At 40.3% G+C, this 24,655-nt stretch overlaps 2 protein-coding genes across 2 annotated transcripts in view; one reads left to right on the top strand and one right to left on the bottom strand.

The window, feature by feature from the left end:
• The window catches only part of LOC125894528 (ecto-NOX disulfide-thiol exchanger 2-like), a 265,263-nt gene that overhangs the window by 62,173 nt on the left and 178,435 nt on the right, over positions 1-24,655 (top strand). Inside the window, exon 2 of the mRNA XM_049585996.1 lies at positions 9,783-9,929. Coding sequence (XP_049441953.1) covers positions 9,783-9,929 — 147 coding nt within the window. The remainder of the gene's footprint in view (positions 1-9,782; positions 9,930-24,655) is intronic.
• On the bottom strand, positions 19,708-23,864 carry LOC125894531 (E3 ubiquitin-protein ligase TRIM21-like). The gene is made up of 2 exons (XM_049585998.1): positions 23,784-23,864; positions 19,708-23,658 (listed from the first exon to the last, which is right to left on the bottom strand). Exon 2 carries the CDS (start codon positions 23,654-23,656, stop codon positions 22,013-22,015), a length of 1,644 nt encoding a protein of 547 aa, XP_049441955.1. The 5' UTR covers positions 23,657-23,658; positions 23,784-23,864; the 3' UTR covers positions 19,708-22,012.

The raw sequence follows: 24,655 nt of genomic DNA, 5'->3' as shown, positions 1-24,655 counted from the left end.
ATTGCTGCTGCGGCCACTGACTGGAGGTCCTTCTCTGGGGCTGCTGCCTGCTCTTTGCTAGGTGAAGTGGTCTTTAATAGCAGGCAATGAGGTGAAACACAAGCTTTGATTCGAGCCTCTAGCTAAACGTTAGCTACATGAAAGTGAACTTGAAGCTGCAACTGTATGCCTTTGTGCCCATTTGCAGAAGGCTAAACTATTAGCAATATGTTCTCTCCACCTCTGAAAAGCTTTATTGATATGGATAAATGTTTTTATGCCTTTGTGCTGTGATAGCCATGGCTGGAGCATTATGTTTTCAGGTTGTCCATCCATCCGATCGTATGTATGTACATTCGTCTCATTGTCATGAATGTGATATCTCAAGAACACCACCAGGCAAGTTTTTTTTTAAAAAATGGCACAAACGTTCATCTGGACTTGATAATGAACTGATTAGATTTTGTTGGTCAAAGGTCACTGTGACCTTGCATCCGTCTCATTCTTGTAAACGCAGTATCTTAAGAACACCGAGAGGGAATTTCTACAAATATGGTGCAAATGTCCACATGGATTCACAAATTAACTCATTAAAATTTGGTGGTTGAACGTCAAAGGTCAATGTCACTGTGACCTATCAAAACATGTTTTTGGCCATAACGTAGCTTAAATTAGTAATTTAGAATGAAATGATAAAGTAATGACATTTTATATCCAGAAAGTTAAAAGTCAGTACCACAGTGACATCATAATATTCTGCAAAAACACTTTTCTGGCCATCACTCATCATGACTCAGGAGCAGAAGGGGACATTTGGTCACATACTGATTTAGTGACACTAATATTGGGTGCCAACTTTGAGAGTATTGAGAGTACTCTGAAAATAGAGCTTCTGTGTTGGCGGGGAGAGGATGTGTGTGAAGCGTCCATGTGTAGCTTGACAGGTTTGTGGAGGCATACGAAGGCAAGGCGGTAATTCAGCTTTTGTGTTTATTGTCAGACTCTCTTGTAGACTTTCTTTTTGGTAAATCTGTCATAATTTCTCAGGTTGCTATGCATTGTGGGCAGTTTTTTCGCAACTTTCTCTGCAGGAGTCTCCAACATTGGAACAGCTTTTTGCCGAAATGACCTGTGATTTCTCTTGTCACAGGCTAGATTTTCTAAAGCCCAAGAACAGAGCCAAGAGGAGGTGCAGAAGTCTAGTAATCTCTCCGCCCTCTTGGATTACAATATACTCAAGGTTTATTATGGGATTTTATTTTTTTTAATGCATTGACACCAAAATAAAACTGCCCTCCCCAGCGTCACAGGCACATCTCACATGCGAAAAATAAAATGTGCATGAGGTATGTTTCCATTATTGGAGGTGGAGGCTTTCTGAATGTAAAATGTGTGAGAGCTCTATCAGAGGGTACATTAAAGAAAATGGAATGAGTCTTTACACTGCTGCATAAATTATTCATCAAATGTGCTATTTCACAATTTTCAACACAGAATCAGGAACTTCATACTGTTTATGGGGCAGTGAGGAATTTCACTCAGGACTTGTAGTCGGCAGTATGATTTCATGCATCGTACTGTATGTGGTATAAAAATACTTGGACAGAACCACTACTACTGAAAATTGCTAATAGCTGGAGATACTTATGCATAAATGCATCCGTCGGGTCTGGCTATACACCACCTTAACCTCATCTTGCCCCCTTTTAGAGTGTTTGTGCTTCCTTCCAGAATATGTCTGCCCACCTCCAGTGATAGTGGCACTGCCTTGCAGTGTAGGCAATTCAGGTTAAGGCCTTTGGAGGAAAAAATGCACATATCCATCTGCCTGGACACAGATGGAGAGAGGACATACAGATTATAGCTCAATAAAAACATATCCACACAATGCACCAAAATCTGCACAAACATGGACTACATCTAAAAAACAACACATTTCCAGAGGTTGTTTAGAGTGGCGAGGGGTTGCTTTTTGATGTAAGACACGTCAGGGTGGGGCTACATGTTTTCAGGCCCAGAAATTCTAGCAGCACCCCCGTGTGCATACCTACTCTGTCTTCCTCTGTCTGAATCACAAACTCTGATCTTTTGGCCCTCATGTTCCCTTTATTTATGCCTTTGAATGTCTGGGATAAAATGCTGACAAAGATCAGTTTGTAGACTGACAGCGGTAATATCAAATCAACAACAGAAGATTAACTGACACTTTGCTCGGTCTGTCATGTGGCACCAGAGAGAAAGAGAGAAGTCCCAGACAGATGGATGTTGATGGGCTGCAGACATCTCAGGAAAGAGAGACCGATGCAGTCAGTGAAAGGGTGTGCGTAGGTGTGTTTGATGTAACCCCAGACAGTTGCGTTACACAGACAGCAGAGAGGTGGAGGACTTTTTGGGGAGAAATACTGGCGCAGGCTCAACCAGGCGTGAATACCTGCATTAGTATTCACATGTACAGTCAGAGGAAGGTTTTGATAAGGATTCTGTTTTCCAAATAGGAAAGCAACAGAGTTAATTTGAGGAACTGTGTTTACAAAGGGGACTGAAGGTAAACAGACTCTAGATACAGCACCGCTGCTCTCAGGTGATGGTTGTAACAGAAATACCTGCAAAGATGATTTCATTGTACTTTGATTTGTTCATTTTCTAACGATCACTGTCTTCATACGCTAAATGTGAAGTCAAGTGACGCAGCTGTGATGATGTTTATGCGAATCAGGTGGCACGCTGCAATTTTGGTAATCATATTGGCATGAAATTGCGCCTGTGTTTCTGCCTGCTGAGATTACGTCTTATCTCAAAGGCAAAAAAGTGTTGGTTTTTTTTGTTCGTTTCATGGCTGTAATTAGAGGAGGCGCAAACATGGATGTGTTCAATTCACTCAGATCCCTTTTCTTGATTTTTTTTTTTTTTTTCTTATCTTACCTTGATAGAAGTCACTTAAAGTCTATCAACAGAAAAATAATCAGCAGCAACATAGAATATCAATTACAGGGGAACCACCAATTTTACACAAGTCAGTTTACAGGTGTTGAGGAGTGCTACTGCATATGTAAAAAAGTTGTCTAAAGGCTTTCCAGAGTGAGCTGCATGAAATCTGATTGATTGATTGGTTGATTGATTGATCGGGTCTGGAGACTACAGGTTTGAAAATGAGAAAACCCTAGGTCTGTTGACAAAGAGAAAAAGTAGTGAGGTTATCAGAAGTCTGTAACCCGCTCCTTATCTCTGCTTGAGGCTCAAGGCTACATTATCGGCGACTTGCACATCATACCTAAATCTCTAATTGAACTGTCAGTGATCGAGTTGCATTGTCGGTAATGTATGCATCCAGTTTTGACATGGAAGAAAAATGCATGGAATAAAAAACATGATATCTCTGGTTGGATAATTCTGGATAATTCTATGGGTATTAATATAAAACCAATATGTATGTAAATACACCCAACATGGGTAACTGAATGTAACCCTTTTAATCACTTTAACAACTACAAACATGAAACAGTAAAACCACATTTTCATAAAGCTACGAAGTTGTTGCCCATACGCAACTACATTATGGCCTTCTAAAATAACAGAATTTTTACATAAACTTTACCATTATATGCAGAAGACTTGGGGACCCTACTCCCAGACACAGACGTGAACACTTTCTCTCAGGAGAAGCCGGGCTGGACTCAGCATTTAGCCCATTAAGAAACTGTCTGTTGCTTTTAAAAGTGGACGAGCAGAGCTGAGTGGCCAGTATTGAACCTTGCTCCCACTCCACCTGGAATACTAATCTATTCATCTCACTAAAAGTGTATACATTTCCAGACTTCTTTCTTGATAACCCTGCACTATAACAACAATGTGTTTGTGCCTTTTAGTCGCCTACATTGCAAAATAAATAGCTGTAGCTGTTGTCTTTTTGCTCCCCTGCTGAAAAATATGACTTCACTGTAACTATTAGCTCTAACAGGCAAACATATTGTTGTTGACTAATGCTTCTAATATCAGAGTTTGAACTCTTGGTCCTTTAAGTTGCTGTAATTCCAATACATTTGAGTTATCCCCCGTTTGTTAATGCCTTTGTGCTATACAGGTATAAAGAAAAGTTTTATGACTGTTTCTGAAACCATTAATTAGATAGATAGATAGATAGATAGATAGATAGATAGATATGGACTTGCATAAAAATGTACCACATATGCACAGAGACAAAGGAAAAGCCCACAGAAACGCAGCGAAACACAGAGACAAACTGGTGAAAGATCATGCAGAGAAAAGCCCCATCAGTCCTTGTCTAACAGTGAATGGGGAAGAGGCTCAGCTGAATGAAGGCAGCTATTAAAATCCCTTGTAAACACATTATGGGCCTGGTCTTGTCAATATATAGAATGAGACATAACAGTGATATAGAGGGTGAGGCGCATCCATAAATGCATGAAGCCAATCTCATGTCAGCGTCTGCTGGCACCTTTCCGTGAATTCTGATGTGCAGTAGTTACACTGAAGAAAAGGGGAAGGAGAGGACTGAACAAAGCACAAGTAAACTTATTAAATACAAAGAAAAAAAGATGCCTCAGGCTAATTGTCAGAACAAAAGAAATATCAAAGTTTGAACAGTGTACATTAGCAGAGCATTTTTGTTCATAATTGGACAAATAGAAACACATACAATATGAGTTGATGATGAACTGTAATCTAAATTACAGGGAAAATGTTGCCACATTTGCAGCAAATGTGGCTCATCACTATTCATACCAGGGACTACAAAAGAGGAAGTATTTAAACTTCTGCACAGGAAATGAAGAGGAAACTCAGAGATTTACTAATTAAATACAATGAAATGAAGGTACATGTAGTCTATGGTCTTAAAGTGTGGGAAGAAAAAAAAATCAAATTTCACCATGTATGTTAGAGACACAGATAAAACTGAGCTGTATCAATTCTAGTTAGTATCCCAATATATTTTCACAATTTCTACCAAAATAAAACATTTTTTAAAACGATTTTCAATTGGATTTTGTGTCCAGATGCCTTCAAGTGTTTTGTTTCCTGCTGCAAGATGATACGGGCACTGGACACCAGATGAAGCTCTAAATATGCCTTTGTATAAAATTTCCCTCCAGACCCGTTTTGAAGCTTTTAAAAATACTCTGCTATGATAAACATTTTGTTTTACATGGTTCTCCCAAATGAAAAGTAAAAAAATAAACCTAAGGACAGCTACTGTTTTCCCATTGAGAAATTCTAAATCTGACCTCTGCCCGGCACACCACTGCTGCCCTTTTGCTTTCTGTTTGTACAACACTGGCACAGTGCTAAAATGAAGTGTGGACAAAGGTTTGGTGATGGGAGATAAGTGCTAGTATCAGTGAAAGAGCAGTGTGCATCGAGATGGTTAGTGTTAGCATTAGCATTATAGCATTGGAGAGATTGAGCCATCCATGTTTGTGCCTCAGTCAGACCCAGACTCAGATAAGGAGTCTGTTGCGCACCAAAAACGATGACTAGCAAAAATATTAGAATGGTAAGTGTAGTTAGCATCTTTAATTTTTCATGCTTTTTTGAGATTTTTATATTACCTCTACTCAGAGGTAGAGCTGGTCGTCCACCAATCGGAAGATCGGCAGTATCCTTGGGCAAGATACTGAACCCCAAATTGCCACTGATGGCTGTTCCATCGGTGTGTGAACGGCTACTGAGAAGCAGGTGGCACCATGTATGGTAGCCTCAACCACCAGTGTGTGATGTGTGTGAATGGGTGAATGTGACGTAGTAGAAAAATGCTTTTAGTGTTCGGAAGACTAGAAGGGCGCTATACAAGTAGAGTCCATTTACCACTTTACCATATAAGTCCACTCTGTGCTGGAGATTTCAGGTTTCTTTGTGTGGTGTCCAAGTCTGTCGGCCTGTCTGTGTGTTTCCTTCTTTTCAGTGTTTATTAGACAGTGATTGGCTTTTGAATTTGTGACGTACCCTCTCCAGCTTGCCTGGTGTATGTTTAAATCTCTTCAAACCTTGCACAGACACAAGTCAGTGTAGTGAAATTTAGACATTTTAGGGAACATAAACATAAAACAAATTTTGAAACAAAGGGATCTTTAAAGAAAGTGAAGAGAAAATCAGTAAGAAAACAGTCTTCTGATCATTTGATAGAGTCGCTCTAATCACGTAACTTAAAAAATAAAAGGTCAATGAAACATTAACGCTCCCCATATGTACTTTTCAAACAAGATTTTCACATGGGATTGATGTCAGTGTCAAAAGGAAGCTCAGAGATCAAATTTGAATGTGTAATTTTGACCCTACACTGCAGCTCCACCATCACATCAGTTATGCTAATTACTTGATGAAAAATGCAAATAAACATCATCCGTCAAATAATTTGTCATATCATTATGTCTGTGATCTGTGAGGGACAAAAATGATAGCAGTCTCTCTCTAACACAAGCACAAAGTTAACTGCAAAGGACAACAAACTCACAAACAACAAAAAAAGTATGTTTGGATGTAAACAGGACAGTGTCTGTGTTTGATACCTTAAATTGCACCTCATTCCCTTTGTGAGCGATCAATAAAGCTGACAGAGAGATGAGGATTCACTCGCCATCATCCAGGGCTGTTTTATTCCATTTAAAAACAGAGACATGCACAAACAGGTGTCATTTAGGAGCTGATATGTATTTCACATTAGTATGGACCTGGTGTCTTCCAGCCCTCCTCAGAATAACCGTATAAACAGGCATACATGCACGTATAATTTTCTTATTAGAGGAACAACAGCTGATGTTTTAGACTGCGTTGCTTGTCATTCCACGGGGTTTGGAAAAAACTTCTCCATTGTTGTTGTAACCATTACTCAAGGATGACTTATTTCTCTATCCTGTGTCAGACTATTGAGTCTGTTAAAGGAACAGAATAATAAGAAAATGAGCAGGTGAAAATTAAAGTATTTATAGAAGAGAATATGGGCTCAAAACCATTAGGCAGATTTGGTTGATTTGCATTAAAACCCAGGCTCTTTTATATTTTGATGAGTCATATGTGCCTGTGTGTGTGTGTGTGTGTGTGTGTGTGTGTGTGTGTGTGTGTGAGTGTGTGTGAGTGTGTGTGAGTGTGTGTGAGTGTGAGTGTGTGTGAGTGTGTCTGCCCACATTAATAACACATTTGAGGTAAGATCTAGAAAGTCAGGCCAGCATCTCAGGATAGATATTTTATTAGGATTCATAGCCACTTCTTTTTTTCTCATTATATTCTGTCTGTCTGTCATGTTTTTAAGAACTTTTGTTTTTGACATTACTGCTAGAGAAATGTCAATGCTGTCTAATAACTTGGGCTTTTAATCAGATATCTTCACACAGTATTTCAGACGTTAACTGTCCTCATTTTTAATTTTGTAACATCATTTTAAAAGATAATGGGGAGCAAAGGTCACCATGAAAAAGGGTGTTTTGTAATGTGTGTTGCGTAGACATCCAACATACCATTGCAAAAATACTTCAGAGTTCTCTGGTTCAGCTAAGAGTCTTGAAAAGTGTGTCATGGTAGTTTTTTTCATGAGACAGTCAATGGTATCTTGCATGGGTGGGACAAAGTTGTTGTTTTGCAAATTACAAGTATGTCATAAGTTGCTGTGGAGTCCCACGTCAAGAATGACAAGTCCCAAATCAAGTCTCAAGTCTTAAATTTGAGTTTTGAGTCCTAAACAAGTCATAATGCACTCTTCACCAAATCTAATGATATTTTAACAACAGAGTAAAAATATATCTTTTTTTTTTAAACAAGTGTGTTCATTGGCTTTTTAATATACTACAAATTTTACATCAAAAACAACAACAGAAAACAAATAGGGTACAAAATAGAACATTACCCATGAGGCATTAACTGCTATGACAGGGCAACACAGTGAGTACTTTTGCAAGGTTCAAAATAGATAATCAAAAATGCTGCCTATACAAGTATTGGCAGTCTAAAGGAAAGAAAGGGGAAAAATAAATGCACATAACTATGGTGCATTCAAGAGATTAAGACAGGTAGACTTCTGAAACCTTCTCCCCCTCTAGAAACGTCATAAAACGTCCCTGTATCCTATCAAAAGTAGAATATTTACCATTAATTGTAAAAGTAACTTTGTGACAGAGTGTGACTTTCCAGTAAGCCAGGTTTGTAAACTTGGTCTCATAGTGGATTTCCAGAATCTGGCTATGGTGTGTTTGGCTCGTAGAATAATATGTTAACACAGATGCATTTTAAAATATGCACTTACTTGTTGAGACAAGTTTGTTGGAAATTGTCTCATCTTTGTCTGTGAGTTTTGACCTGCAAGTTTTCCATACTGCGTTTTATTTTTTACTATATATAAAGATGAACGACGCATCTCCGCATACCCCACTGCAGAGAAGCGAATCTAAAATATCCCCAACAAGGTCGCTACCATTTTGCTCTGGTGACTTCATTTGGAGCTAGAGTCTGCTCAGTAGCAATCTCCATGGTATCATCTTTCCTGCCCATACACCTATCCAAACAGTCACAAGCAGCACCACTAAGTGCTAACCCACCGACTGGCTCACACAGTTGTCAGTCATGTTGTAAAATCCATTTTTTACAGCATTAAATTACTAAATAAAACTAAACTTATTTTAAAAATGAACACTTGAACATACAGCAGCATGATCTTTGGAGACAATTTATTTGATGTGTACTTTGAGTTTTTGTTTGGTCCATGACCCATCCATTAACATAAAGAGGGTGGCTTTATGACCTATACACTCAACATCTATTGCACGTCTTTCCATATTGGAAGAGGGATCCCTCCTTAGTTGCTCTTCCTGAGGTTTCTACCACCCCCCAGTTCGGGGTTCAGTATCTTGCCCAAGGATACTTCAATATGCGGATTGGAGGAGCCAGTCAAACCGTCGATCTCCCGACTGGTGGATGACCCGCTCTACCTACTGAGACACAGCCGCCCGCAAGCTACTGGGCTTTATAAATAAAACTGAATTGACTACTACAACCAGCCACCAGGGGGTGATCAAGATGTTTCGGCTTCACTTTTGGGGAGCTGTCATGATGTTCATCTTTATTTACAGTGTATGATTTTTTTGTAGACCACCGCATAGTTTTTGCACACGGATGAAATTATCTTTGGTAACATTTTTCCAACTGGTGCTCCGTAACCTCATATTCCCTCATAGTTCTCTCCTGTAGCTTGACTACATGCTGTTGGATTGGTTTCAAACAAAGTTGATTTGGGGAAGTAAGTGTCGAATTGCTGGGAATAAATTGCGTTAATGTAGGTGATTCAGGAAATAAAGGTAAATTAATTGATTTGTGGCACATATATTAAAGAACATACTTTTTAATCTTTGGGCTTAGGGTAAGGTATCAAGCCAAGTCACTGGTTTTAAAGTCCAAGTTGAGTTGAAAGTCTCATTTGATTTTGTCAAGAACAGTCTAAAGTCATCAAATCTGTGACAGTCCAAGTCATGTGACTTGAGTCTAAACCTCCATTACATTCAATCTAGTAACATGGTTTCATAGCCTGTTTCAATAAAACGAACAATCAGCATGTCAGAAGGTCAGATGTTGAAAGGCAAAAATTGCAGCATGCGGAACATTTCATGACTCAGTGACATTGATTAGAAAGCTCTGTCAGATCCCTGCAGATATGCTCAAATAATGGTTATTTTCTACTACTAGGAAGCAAAATCTTTTCACCTTTAACACGCCTTTAAGATACAGATCACTGTGTTTGACAACAGCTGATTGTACACTGCTGTGTCATCTCATCTAACGTGTTTTCTGTTGTCATGTTTTAGGGCTCAACGCTCTGCCCTTTGACCCAACATCCAACAACGACCCTCTCCACTTCAACAGCTCCAATGGGCCGCTCATGTCAGAGTGTCCTTCTCTGGAAAACACTGCTGAAAACAGCAAGAAAAGGAAAAGGACCAGCCTGCCTCCAGGTACTGACAGTGCTACCTCATAGTAACATCATGACACAAAAGAATAAAGAAACCTGTCCTTTCTGGCTTTTCAGTAATGCCCCAATAGTATTATGTGTTGTGCTACACAGACCCTACCTGGAATTACACTGTCCCACTTTGTCTGGTTGTGTGTTTCCTGATGGAATGTAATTTAAATGCTACCAGCATCAAATAACTGCTGGTGAGAGATAAACTTTAATCCTGTTATTTTGAGACAGTCTGAAAGAGGCAGCCTTGTTTGGTCTTTGCTGTTTTTGATTAGCTCGCTGTAGCCCGCGGTGCTGCTTGTCTGGACTGTTTGGAGGTCACCCGGCTAAAACCAGGAAGCTGCACTTCGGAGATTTCACGTCCGCCTGCCTCTCACCATGCCAACAGTCCTGCCAATCAAAACCTCACATGCCCCCAGCTCTCACACATATACTGACCTGCTATGCCCAAAATACTGTGGCAGTGTCTTTATGTGTGCATGCATGCACTGTAATCTCTGCCTGTGTGTGTGTGCAAAAGCTCACCCAATGAGCCTAATTTTAATCAGGGCCAGTGTGTTGTCTAATTAAAGGAGGGCTTTCTAATTAATTGCATTATGAGCAGTAGAAAGAAGAGGGCCCTTAAGACAGAGAGGTGTTGCTCCATGTTTTCATCTGTCGGGGTGACACTAATTGGTCTGGATTTACAATCTGGCAGAGATACACAGGGGCTCCAAATTAACTAATATCAGCACTTGCAGGGCACAGCTTACTCACTGGTGGTGCTCATCGTCAAACATGGCCCGTGGAACCTCGCACTAGCCGGCTAAATGGCTCATTTTTCTCCTGCCAAATACAGTCGCCAACAATTCCATCAAAGATCTGTGTGTGCTTTGTGCTATTATAGATTTAATTCCCAGAGGTAGTGATAAGGTAGTCCACCTGGAAAGAATCTGCACACGACCCATCTTTCTTTCAATCTCACAGCTGGCTAGCGTTACCAATTATATAAGGTAAATAATGTTTCTCCCCTGTCAACAACGGGACTGACCCTCCGAGGGCCATTCCTTTAAAGCTTGAACAAACAAAGGTTTAGGCAGCTGAGATTGCCTTTCAGTGCAAAATTATACCTTGTCTCTCCATAATGATAGAAAAGAGCTGATTAATATATCTTTTATATTGCTGAACATGTCCAGGATATGTCCAGGGTGTACAGTGCCTCTCACCAAGTGCATGCTGGGATTTGATTTGCTCAAACCTTCTTGCACACATAAGCAGTAAGCAACTTAAAACAAAGATGAATGGATAAACATTAAAGGCAGTTTTAACAGTATTTAAGATTGGTTTATATGGATAAATCCTGCATAATAAACATAAATTGTCAACAGATAAAATAACCAAAGGGAAATATCTGTTTCTGGCTAATCCAGAAAATTAGTTACTTAACATACTAAGTCAAGCAAATTTTGCTTATATAGTGTAGCCCAATATCACAGGTTGCAAAATTTACCCTATTGGCTTAACAGTCTGAAAAGCATACAACACCCTCTTTGTTTGGACCAGGAGTCTTTAGTGTTTTTCAGGCCAAGGGTCCCTTAGCTCAAAGAGAGACGTAGCAGGGACCCCCTTCTACATATACTGTATAAAATTGAGTTGCACTTGAGATAATTCTCTGAATATTTTCCAGTCTTCTTTTGATTGCAGTTTGCCGTAGTTGCTAAGCAGATCCTAACACACCTAGAAAGGCTAGGTGTGTTAGCTTTACGCTCTCCACTTTGGCAGGGGGTTTCTGAGGCGGACGGTGTGTCAGAGTCTCTTGCTCAAAAAGTTACAACGTGATCCATTGCGGCTCACAAGAATGTCCGCACATTTGGAATAGGTAGTTTGAATAACTCCTATCAGCTACTCTCTTTTTAATCTAATATTGTGACCTGTAAATCTACACCTGCTGCAGAGGTGTACAAACTTTGGCATCCCTCAAACGTAGAGTTGGTCCTGCCTGGCCGTTCTGCAGCCCCTGTTTGTCTTTTACCACTTTTTATGTAGGACTCAAATCATATTTTTCTGATGCGAGGCTACTATCTTCCATCCAGGTGCTGCTGTTGTTATTTTGTCTCACTCTGATAATACAACCAATGGTGTCTTAACACGAGTAAACTCACCTTCTTCTCAGTTTTTACCATTTTTGTCTTCTTGTTTCAATGTCCTCTCCTTTCCACATCCTGTCCCTGCTTTGTTCAGGAAACTGAATTTGGAGGAGACGTACATCTGCCGCAACGAACCCAGTGAAAATAAATAAAAGAAAAGGTGCAGCAGGCACGTTCAGAAAAGCGACCTTTGTGACAACAGCCTCAATGGGCATAAAAAGCAGAGTCCCAGAGTTACAGTACGGCATGACTCATCAAAATTTTTGCATAGAGGAAAACAGATGAGCTTAGCATGGTTTTCACATTTATTTTTTCCTTTTTTATAAACACCATCTTGTTATTCATCAACCACAGTGTCCTCTGGAAGACTTCACTAAAGCACTGTCACTGTACTGACTTTCCTCAAAACCACAAACAGACAGCTGGTTATAAATGAAGTCCATTTTGTATATAGTGTGGCTTCAATGAAAAGATTGTGTGTGTGTGTGTGTGTGTGTGTGTGTGTGTGTGGTCTGCTCAGATTAAAGCCTGTCAGAAAGCCTTAAGATCAAAGCCTTTGTGGAGCTCAAATCTGATCTGTCACTGGAAAAGCCACCCAGCTTTTTTCCCCTTCCATCTTAGAGATAGAGAGCAAAGTCACTTATCCATTATTTTTCTCTCTGTCAGTTCATCAAGTTATGAACAATATTATAATACACTATTATAATGAAGGTGCCATTAAAGCAGGATAAGTGCACAACTATCATGATGACTCCTCTCGCTGCAGTTCCTCGCAGCTTCTAGGAAAACCAACAGGAAACCTTACAGGGAAATTGTCAGGGAAATGGATTTCATGTCCATTTAATGTAAAGCATTTACAGTTGACCTATATTAGAGTGTGCTATATATATTCAAGACTGCCTTGCCTCCAAAAATGGAAAATAAGGATGATTACCAAACAAAACAACCCTCCTACCACACACATTGATTTTCAGTAATTGTGCAATCATGCTTTACTCTTCAAGCCTGCGTTCATAGCAAAGCTGCTGGTTGACTTGGATGCACAATTGTACATTTCTTAAACATCTAATGTTAATTTTTTATACAGTATGTCAAAATCTAGATTTTAAATGTGTGAGGGTAGACTCAAGTGTGAGATGGGTCAGCGGTTTGGCGCAGCATCTGCAGTGATGAGGGCTTTGAGCCAGAAGGCAAAGCTTTCGATTTACTGGTCCATCTACGTCCCAACCCTCACCTATGGTCATGAGCTCTGGGTAGTGACCGAAAGAATGAGGTTGTGGATACAAGCGGCCAAAATTAATTTCCTCCGTGGGATGGCTGGGCTCAGCCTTAGAGATAGGGCGAGGAGCTCAGACATCTGGAGAGAGCTCGGAGTAGAGCTGCTGCTCCTTTGCGTTAAAAGGGGTCAGTTAAGGTGGTTTGGGCATCTGATCAGGATGCCTCCTGGGCGCTTCCAGTTAGAGGTGTTACGGGCACATCCAATTGGTGGAAGGCATGAGGGAAGACCCAGAACACACTGGCCTGGGAGCACCTTGAGGTCCCCCAGGAGGAGCTGGAAAGCGTTGCTGGGGAGAGGGACGTCTGGGGTGCTTTACTCGGCCTGTTGCCCCAACGATTTGGCTTTGGATAAACAGTTGAAAATGGATGGATGTTACAAAGCTGCAGCTATCACTATATTTACTTCAATAACATTGTTGACTCTAAGGATGGCAGCTAGATCTGGTTGGTTGGGTCTACCACTTGACTGACATTACTTATATTGTACAGACATAAGTGGTTCCCAGAGGATGCGTCCTAATGACTTTTGCAATCCTTTTCCTAGAGTGCCACGTTAGTGACACATCTAAATTTATGACTGAATACCTTCATAACAAATGACAATCCTAGCAGCTTTAACTGTGCTAAACTATGTGTAGTGCTTATTAGCAAATGTTAGCATGTTAACACACTAGACTAAGATGGTGAACATGGATATACCTGGTAAACATCAACCTGTATTGTCATTGTGAGCATGTTAGCAAACTGAGTTTACTGTGCCTAATGATAGCCTCACAGAACTGCTAGCATGGTTGTAGACTCTTGTTTAGAAAGCCAGAATGAATTTGAGAATATCAAGTCAGCCAGATCTCAGTTGGCATATTTATAACTGCATATTAATAAAAGTGGTAGAAACAGAATCTACAAGGATGTGGCATGAGCTATGTTAATGTGGTGACACCTATGAGTGTTGTTTCAGTGGCATATAAATCTGTTTGGATGCCACTGCAGTTCTTCTTCTTATCCACTGCATGACACCCCTGCTGCTCTTACAGATACCACCAAGCACTGGCAGGTGTCTCTTAAAACTGGTATGGCACTGGTGGATGCCAGTCCTTGTAGGCAAACTAGCCATATGTTGCTGCACTAGCCCTTAGCTAGTGCTGCCATGCAGCTGCAGGGTCACCACAGCAGCTTTCAAATTGAAATGCTCCCAGAAGTTTAATGGTTTCTGGTGTTTTTACTGGCAAATTCTGCCTTTCTAGCTTCTTCCTTTTTCTTTGCTCCATTTTCTACTTGGAAGGTCAATACACAGCATCAGGTCTTAGTGTGACAGTGATGAATGTACATGGCCTTGTTTGCTATATAATACTTCCATGAGTGAAATAAGGCTCTGAAGCAAAGAATTTAAATTAAGGATTTTTATTATTTGAATAACTTCACTTTCTTGAGTATTTCAGACCTGAACTGTTACCATGACCACATGCTGTTGCACAGCATGTAGTGCCTGTGTAGAAAACATGTGTTTAAAGCTAATGATAGCCCAGTAACAAGTAACTTCTATAGAGCAATGTTGCATCAGGCTAATGACTATGGCACAGTCATGGCAGATCAATGATTACAGATGATTAGTGTTTCCCTGCGCCGGCTATGAGTCCACTCTCTATCTGTTGTAGCTGCTCGCTAACTTGAAGTCACTCCCTGAAGGACTGGCAGCTAAATGATGGAGGTCTGCAACAGCTGGAGCCGTGGATTTACTGGCTTAGAGGGTGTGATTCTGTCTGGCTCCGGGTCATCTCCAGCTTCAGTCAGATCCTCCAGCCCTCTGAGGACGACTGATGGAGCACCGACTCATTAGCAGCCATGTGGATTTAGTCTCGTTAAGGGACTCTAATGGATAGATTTATCTCGTTACATTTGGCACTTCATTAGATACACATAGTGAAGGACAAAGGCATGTGGTCCTGTTGAAACACACACACACACACACACACACACACACACACACACACACACACACCACATGATATTCTTGTATTTTTCTCATACTGTTATTCATTAAGGTGGTGTAATTACCCAGACCGGTGTACTCAGAGACTGTATTTATGATCTAACACATTGACAAAAAAAACAAATAATACAGCTCTGCAGTTTATCCAAATTCTCCATCCTGAGATGTTCCAGAATTCTCCACACCTCCACACCACTGGGTGTTAAGTTGTCATTTGATATAAATGCTGTTTTGCAGGTATTGTTTCTACTATGATCACCATATTTATTATCATTTTAGCATGCCAATGTTTGCTAATTAGCACCAACAACAAAGCATAATGTCATTAGTTTTGTAGGTATTTCGTCATAAACCAGGACAAATGGAAACTTCTGAGGGGACCATTAATGTCTGTCTCCAATCTCCAACAGTCGATAGCTGTAAAGACATCGAACTCAAAAGCCCAAATGTTAACCTCATGGTCACGCAAGATAAAAGGTCAGATGATCATCAAAGTCACCATGATATACCCTCTGGGAACCAAAGATATCTGCACCAAACTTCATGACAGTCCATCTGAAAGTTGTTTCAGTGTTTTAGTTTTGACCAAGTGGTGGATTGATCAACTGTCACTGATATTCATAGAGCCAGCTATTATTGAGTTATTATTATTGAGTTAACCTGTCTGCATATGTAAGGGATTAATTTTAAGGCTGAAAAAATCAAACCTATTGGTGGTGATTAACAGACTGTTGTAAAGACCACCGTAATGAGATCACGAGTCCCACCCTCCTTAGTTCCCAAGTTGGACAAGCTTGACAAAAAGAAACATGGCAATTCTGCTAGCTGCTGTTATCAGATAGTTTCTTGGCATCAGGCAGTATAGCTTCAAGAGGCAAACCCAAGGACTATGTGATGGAAGGATGTTATGAACAAGAAAAAAAAGACACATATTGAATCTTCTGACCGACCGAGGATGATAAGACTCTCAGTCAACATTGCTCAGATCATGAAAGTAGTTTGTATTTATACTGACTCCAGACAATGGTGCTGACCTAACGTTGGTCCCTTTTTATGCAGCCTTATAGAGGTAATATAAACAGAGAAACGTTAGCCTGGATCTGGCTCATGATAAGTCATGTCATGTCAAAAATATATCAGCAACCTATCTGTCCTTCTCCAGATAACGTTACTACAGAACTAAGGAGGAAGCAAACCTGGCTGACTTTGGTGATCTCGCTTCAGGCGAACTTCTCTTGATGCAGCTATCTGTTAGCTACCTAGTTTGCTAGCATTTTGCTAACACTAGCTAACCTGTGACTGTATACAATATAATGTGTACAGAAAGTTTGTGACAGTACTCGGCCACATCTTTTAACCATCTTCAAATTTTGGTTTTCTTTTACAACACAGACAAGCTTGGCACATAGCATATCTATGTTTAACTGGAAAAGGGACAGTTGACCAAAGTCCTGCTCTGTTCCAACCTTGTGCAACTCTTATTGGAGTACAGAGCGAAAAGGTGCAGGACTTAGGAAGGGTCAGTTGTTCAAAGCTCTATAGGTTGATATCCCAACCATGCAACACCAATTGTTATTAAATTTATAGTACTGAGTAAGAAAATATTTTTCAAGTGTGTAATGAAGGTAGTGTAACACATTATCATCTTTTCAGTCTCAAAATCCATAGATGGTTCATCTATACAGAAGTTAGATACAACACTTTCCATTATTCACTCTTGCACTTTTCCCTCTTTTCACAGTGCATAACAAAGACTGCCTCAGGGTCCCTGTACAAACTGCTTGAATTATCCATTTTTTCATTGGTATCAGCATTTCACAGCAGTCCACGATGGTCTTCTCTTTGCAGTTCTGTTGTGATTTTAACAAAAGAAAGTGAGCAGAGTGAGCAGTTACACAGCTGCTGGTGTGTTGGAGGAGCATGAGTTCACCCATTGACTGGATCAATAGCAGTTTCATGCGATGTGCTCCTGGTTAGCTTCGCAAATCAACACCTGTCTTATTGCACCAGAAGCAATACAGTGCGCTCTCCAGGACTGTGCTTTTAATTTGAAACTGTTGCTTGACAGAAGCCTCAGACTGCTGTCTTTGCTGAGAAGCCTCTTTTATAATGAGCCTGTTTCTATGACAGTGTTCGACTGGAGCACATTTGAAATACAGTAGAGCTACTGTGTTGAAACCACAACTGAGGCTGTTACTGCAGATAATTCAGCCTGGGATGATTAAGCAGCAAAATTATACTTTCAGACATGTGTTCTAAAGAAGAAAAAATGTTTAAAAAAAAAGTGTGTTTCTAGCATTAGCCTTTCTAAGAGCCACCATAATAACAATTTTGAGGAAGGCTGAGTGAACTGTAAATAAAGGTAGGTGTCTTTATAGCTGCTTGGTCACTGGTCAACAGTATTAAGGTAAAGTAAACGTGGATTATTGCTGGAAGAACAACTTCTGGTCTGACTGATTTATTAGTGGTAAAAGTTAACTCCTGTAAGTATTTACTCAAGAAGTGTTGCAGTTACAATTGTACAGTTTTATGGTACTTATACTTGAGTTTTTCAATCTAATGCTACTTGATACTTTAACACCACACCACCACAGTGTTCCTATGAAGTATGGAAAAGTTTAGCATTTGATTTTAATAGCTTCCAGGTCTGGATAAATATGAAAAAAAGGAAATATGAAACAGTATTTGTGTCTCCAGACTATTACCCCTACTTTTCTAAAAAAATAAATTGACCATACAAGCAGCCTATTTTTCATACTGTAGCATTTGGAGCAGGCAGCCAGCACAGCTAAAATGTTTACCACTGTGTGAGACTGCGTAACAGATAAGCTTGATGTTGTTGAATATAAGGCAAGAAGTATGGTGTGTGACTGAACTAAGCAGCATCCTCCGAGCCTGAAAAATGGAGCTAACACGGAAGTGATGCATCACTAAGGGCGAGCCACTTTGAGTGACAGGCTGTCTGCCGATAGTGTCCTCGGCTTCTCAGTCAGATCCACCCCTCACTCCTCTACAGCGCCAGCCTCTCGCCCAAATACGGTCACTTCTGGCTCCAAAAACCAGGATGGTAATGGCCAAAATGGCAAACTCGAGGCTCCAGAATGGGAGTACACAAACCAATGGGTGATATCACGGTAGCCACGTCGATTATTTATCCTGTTTATGGACTAGACGCAAACTCCTACTGAACATTTGTAAGTTATGCGGTGATGTAGTTATTAGAAAAGTACTGACTAATTTCTCTAGATTAAGAAACCTTTATGGCTGCGTTCATCATTGTTTCCATGGACACAGTCAATAGACAAGGCTGTGCAGATGCTGTGAAAGTTAAATTAACTTTTTTAAATTGATTTTTTGGTTATCATTTAGAAAACAGACTAAAAAATATGGAGAGAACAACAATAATAGTATATTAATTATGCAATATATGATTATGTAAAATAATATGAGTACGGGTAGCATCAGTTCATCGTCCGTTTGAGATATTTGACAGTGGAACATTTCTGCGTAGAAGTGGACTGAGCGGCCACAGTGGGTAAATGCAAGTTTTCCGAGCCTGGCTATTTGTAATCAGATATCAAATATGGTCAGAAAAAATATACTGACAAGTCTGAAAATTTGAGTCTGGAATAGTTTGGAAATTTGAAATGGAAACAGTGTAGGACCCCTACAGTTATTCCACAGTTACTTACAGATGGATTATTGTGTGAACAGCCTTTTTAGGGTATAGCTGGTGGAGATGAAATTACAATCAACTACACTGTACTTTATACTCTGAGATGATCATTTCTACCTGAGTTCGTTTAGTACTGTAAATATACTTCTGTAAATTGTGGATGCTCTTTTTTTTACATTTTCACATGGTAGTATTTCTACTTTTAATAAAGTAAAAGGTCAAAACAGCTTTTCCATCACTGACCATTAACAGCAACACAAAGCTGTCTTACATGACGTAAACACAAACCATCTATTCATAAACACCTGCCATATTATATTCCCATTCTGCAGATAGCCTGTTTTTACCTGAGATATGTTTTGCAATTATAAGCTTCAAATCATTAAAAGCTCATTCCCCTGTTTGTGAAAAGGCAGAATTAACATTATTTTTCAAACCACGCTGGGGAGGAAACGTAATGGACTATTTTGTGAGTGGTGGCTACAAAATTGCTAAGTGTATGTTGTGGGAATCTCAGGCTGTCAAGAGAGTCTGTAATTTGTGTTTATATTCCTCAAAGTGACAGATGCACTTTAATTGCATATTGAAGTAATTCAGCGTTCAGTGTCTTTTTCTATTGGCAGGATTTGTTAGATTGTTGTGGGTGTTTATCAAGTGTGCGGTCCAGATGAATAAATCAAGGAGATTACTGTTTGTCACTTCCTAAATAAGCTTTATTATTTTTACTGTCACTGCATTTCAGTCAAAAATCACATAATAAACATCAGATATTTTCAGGTAAATCCAACACAGTTACCATACAGGATACAGACCAGGGCTGCATTTTCAAATCAAATAATGTGGTGAATGATTTGTACATATTCAAAAGAACAGACAATTAAAGTGACATCTTCATAAATCATGTGTTTTGTTCAACCAACAGTCCAAAAGTCAGATATATGGAAAAGAGATATATGAAATATATGAATATATGGATATATGAAAGAGAACAGCAGCAAAACGTTAGTGCGAAGATGGAACCCCTACTTTTGGCTGTTTTCCTTACATGACGTCAACAATCTTAAACTCTATTTTTTGAGAACCCCCAACCAGATTACATGGTCCGCTTTGATTTGACATTGTTATTTACCTCCCTTACTTATTACTAAAATGCACAATCATTGAAGGGAAATTGGTGTTTGTTGTTTATAGACATTATTGAGATGCAATACCAGGTTTTTATCCAAGAACTCCACACTCTCATTTTCCCAGTGTGGGGTCTCTCAGCTCTGGCATCCTAATAGTGCAACATTCAGCGGGCCAATCTGACTGCCTCTAATCTGCCTCCGAAAGCTCTTCAGCTACTTTATGTGTAGATGAGATTATAACAACCTCATTTAAGAGACACATGCTCAAGAGACTAGCATCATGACAAAAATAAAAGCAAAACAAGACTTGCACATTAAATGACATTGTGTCCTCTATTGGGACAACTTAATTCATCTGTGAAAATCAAAACCGTGGTGACTTCACACATACGACAAATCATACACACACAAGCGACTCTGAAACTATTACAGATCAGTGTTGAATTAAGGTTTAGTAAGGTTTAGGCCCAAAATAACTTGGCAAAGCTTGGTTAGGAGACCTTAGTTGTCTTGGTTATAGTAATAAACACATGATTAAAGAGTAACTAAACCCCCAAATCACTTTTTCAGCTGAAAACCAATGTATAAAGGTAGATGGTAGGGATGTAACAATACACACATTTGTATCGGTATATTTGGTTCGGTACACATTACAAACCAAACAGCTCCCTAAACTATCCTGTTACATTTGGAAAATAAAATAAACATCTTACATTGTGTGAAACATATTCTCAGTGTAGCTGCGCTCACTGCAGGAAGTTGTGACTGGTTGTGTTTTAGTTACTCTTTAAGGTGTATGAACAATCATAGTTAAAAAAAAAAAAAAATGGCATTAATAGACTTCCTCTTTTACTCCCGCCATAATTAGTACTGTCTCTGGAGTCCTTTGGCACTGCGGAGGCACTTGCTGACACAACTGGTGCTGTCGTTCTTCTTGGGAGAACAGTCCTCAAAAAAAACTCATACACACAACTCTAAAAACAGAAACAGAATTAAATGCTACCCACTGACAAACAAACAGACTTTAACTGGCTTTGCTCAATAAACAGTTGGTTAAAGCTCTCATAATCACACTGATTTGCTGCATTTGAACTTGGAAAGCAGGTCTGGCTGATTTTAATTAGAGGACATGGCATTATGTGCCAGTCAGGCTCCAGTGTTGTGACGGATCCATTCAATAACTACACATTCAACTTAATAACATTAATTGGTGCAGAAAAGTAATTGTCATCTAGAGCCACATTAGAAGAACGGATTAATAGGAGTCCTTGATTTCTTTTAATATTTTCTGAATGGTTTTAATAGGAAAAAGAAGTGCTGATTTATTTTCCATTGCTGGTGTCACCTTGGGATATGCTGTCTCTATCCCATAATGGTCTATTTTTTTTTAAACACAATGATAATTCAACCAGTTAAAGGTACCATTCATCATATCATAAGTAAACAGTCTTTATGTGTGGCACTCCAAGCAGCGCTAAACAAGTGCAATAAAATATTTGTAAATGTCACCCATCGTTGGTATGTTGGCAGGCAGGAGCAGCTTTGGAGTATCAAAATTAATGGCCAAGTCATAAAGATTTCTTTTTGTAACCCAGGGAGATGTATGACTGCGTCACTCTGTGCATGTGTGTGTGAGTGTGTGTGTGGTGAATGTCCTGATGGCTGTACGTGGATTCAGTCGGAGATCTACAGTCTGTGTGACAGGTGACACAGAGTGACACATGGCGCTGACACTGATGGATGGGAGTAACAGAATGACACGCTGGAGTTTCACAGATAAACACCTTTCAGTGCTCCACCATTGTGATCTCTCTCCAAGTCCCTCGCCCTCGCTCTGTCTCCTTTTCTTTCAGACACACAGAAAAACAAAACAGGAACTCAGCTGTTGCGTTTGACAGGAGTGACGATCAAGGGGGCTGAATTTTTGCCGCCGTCGTTGGCACAGGGGCTGAAGAACGGAAAGACCTTCTCGGTGAAGGTGCATCCAGTGAAGGAGAAGATGCAAGCCCTGGTGTCCACGTCATAGAAGGACACTTGACCCGCCTCATAATCAACAAACACCCCGATCTTTTGAGGCATCTCCCGCACATAGAGGTTAACAGCAGGGCCGGCATTGGCTGTAAGCTCATTTCCTTTTCTCAGCCAGATAGTCCAGTATCCATTCATGGGGCTCAGTCTTATATCTCCCTTTCTGTTGATGGACTGGTTTGCGACTCCCAAATCCCAGCTTGTTTTGTCTTTAACCTGGACCTCATAGTAGAACTTTCCACAGGAGAAACCCTCCTTCGCGAGGACGTTAAGGACATTTTCAAACCTCTCAGGTGTGTTTGGGGGATTCCTCTTCCTGTCCTCGTGCGTGACTTGTTTCCCATCCGGAGAAACACTGAGCTGAGGGTTTGCTGTGTCAGGATCCAGAGTCACATCCACTGCATGTTGCTGCATTTCTTTCAAGTCAGGATCACACAGCGACCTTATTTCTTTCCGCACTGTTGTCTCCAGCGTGGCCAAAGCTTCCTTCACAGTGAACTCGTCACTGTTAAAGGTCACATTAGACCAGTCCTTAACCTGGGGCGGAGTGATTGTAAGAGACAGGAAACTGTCGAGGAACGTGAAGGCATCGTTGCTGAGTGACACCTGATTAAGCTGCACTCTTTTCTGTTTTATTTGCACAATTTCTCCCTCCAGTTCTTCAACAAAGCCTTTTGTCTCTCTCTCAATTTTTTTTTGCTTCATCTCAATCACCTCTGTGAGCTCAGCTTGGCTTCTTCTGATGTAGTCCACCACAGCAGTCATCACGTGTGCGTTGTACCACTGCACCGTTGCTGCATTCTTTCTGCTGGCCTCCACTGAGAGTTCAATGTCATGAATTTTCTGCTGACGCACCTGGATCATCTCATCTGTGCGTTTCTTCTCCATTCCCAGCTGGGTCTTCCTCAATTGAGCCTCCTCATCCAAACTCACCGTCTTATGGCTTTTATGTTCACGTCTTTCACAGGACTCGCATAGAAGCATTTGATCCACACTGCAAAATGACTCAAAAGGCTCGTCATGCGTCTTGCACATCCTGCTCTCCAGGTTGTCAGCCGGGTGGATGAGCTTGTGTTTCATCATGGCCGGAATTCTCTGATGACGCTCCAGGTGTGCATCACAGTAAGAGGAGAAACACACTAAGCAGGACTTGACGGCTGGGAGCTTGGCCCCTGTGCACGTGTCACAGAGCACCTCTCCATTTCCTTCTTCCTCAGGGGCACTGCGAGATTTGTCTTGAACAGTTGCCTTGAACTTTGCAACGATCTCAGCAACGAAAGTGTTAACCCGAAGCTTAGGCCTACTGGGGAAATTCTCGTTACATATTGGACACTGAAATACAGTGGCGTTATTGTCCCAGTGTTCTGTGATGCAGTCCAGACAGAAGTTGTGCCCACAGGGAATCGAAGCCGGTTTATTGAACACATCCAGACAGATGGAACACAGAAAATTCTCCTCAGCCATTAGACTACAAGCAGCAGCAGCAGCAGCCATATCTGGAAAATATCATGTGAAATAATGACAGAATTAAAGCATTTAAGTTACTGCTGTCTGCTTTTTATATCACTGAAATAAACTAGTTAACAATAGAAACTGCAATCATGAGAAATGACAACATTACCTGGTATGTGCAGGTTTTTCTAACTCTTTCAGATCTGTAACAGGAGTAAAAGCATGCGTCTCTTGCTCCTTTTAGTTTCTCTTTCAGCAGTGACATCACAGTGCCCTCCCATTTCCTCATCTAACTAGAGAGGAAGTTAACCCATTACGGGCTGCAGCTCACTCATGACCCAGCTTTTTTTTTTTTGTCTTCCTGACCCACTAAAGCTTGGTAAGAGATATGAAATGTGTCCCCAAACTTGACTTCAAAGGCTCTCATACATCCATATGTGCAGTGATATCTTCCTTTCTTTCAGGTGTGCATTATTTATATATTTCTTTGCACTCAGTTACTTGCTTGTTGATGTATTCACAATGTTGGTGCTTCAGAAATCCCTTTGATGTGCAGCATTACGCACAAATGAAATGAAAGCTCCGAGACAGCACAACATGCTAAATTCTAAATGGGTTTGCGAGCACGTATGTGTGTGTGCATTTGCATTACATGAGAGTGCTTAGTGATGGCATCTGCATAATAAACTGTAAATACCCTCGTCCTGTGCACTCTCCTCTGAGGAAACAAGGCTTCGAGCACAATAGCTTCCCTGCACCCTTGAAGGGCTTTGTCGCTGTATAATCCGTGTAGGTTTGCGGAGAGGTTTGCGTGCATTAGCAACATTCATGTATGATTGAATGTATCTCCATCGCTGCATATGGGTTTATCCACATGCTGCGCTTTGCAAGGATGTAGGCGTGAGCATATGAAAATGACGGTTATGGTTGATAAAATTAAAAAAAGATGTGAGTGATACATTACACTTAACCTTTCAGTGACACAAATTAATTAGCCCCCATGCAGTTTGGTTTGTCAGTTACACTGGATATGTGTCTGTT

This window comes from Epinephelus fuscoguttatus, linkage group LG9 (genome assembly GCF_011397635.1).
Source record: "Epinephelus fuscoguttatus linkage group LG9, E.fuscoguttatus.final_Chr_v1".
Taxonomy (NCBI): Eukaryota; Metazoa; Chordata; class Actinopteri; order Perciformes; family Serranidae; genus Epinephelus; species Epinephelus fuscoguttatus.
This window is presented reverse-complemented; position numbering and strand designations above follow the sequence as displayed.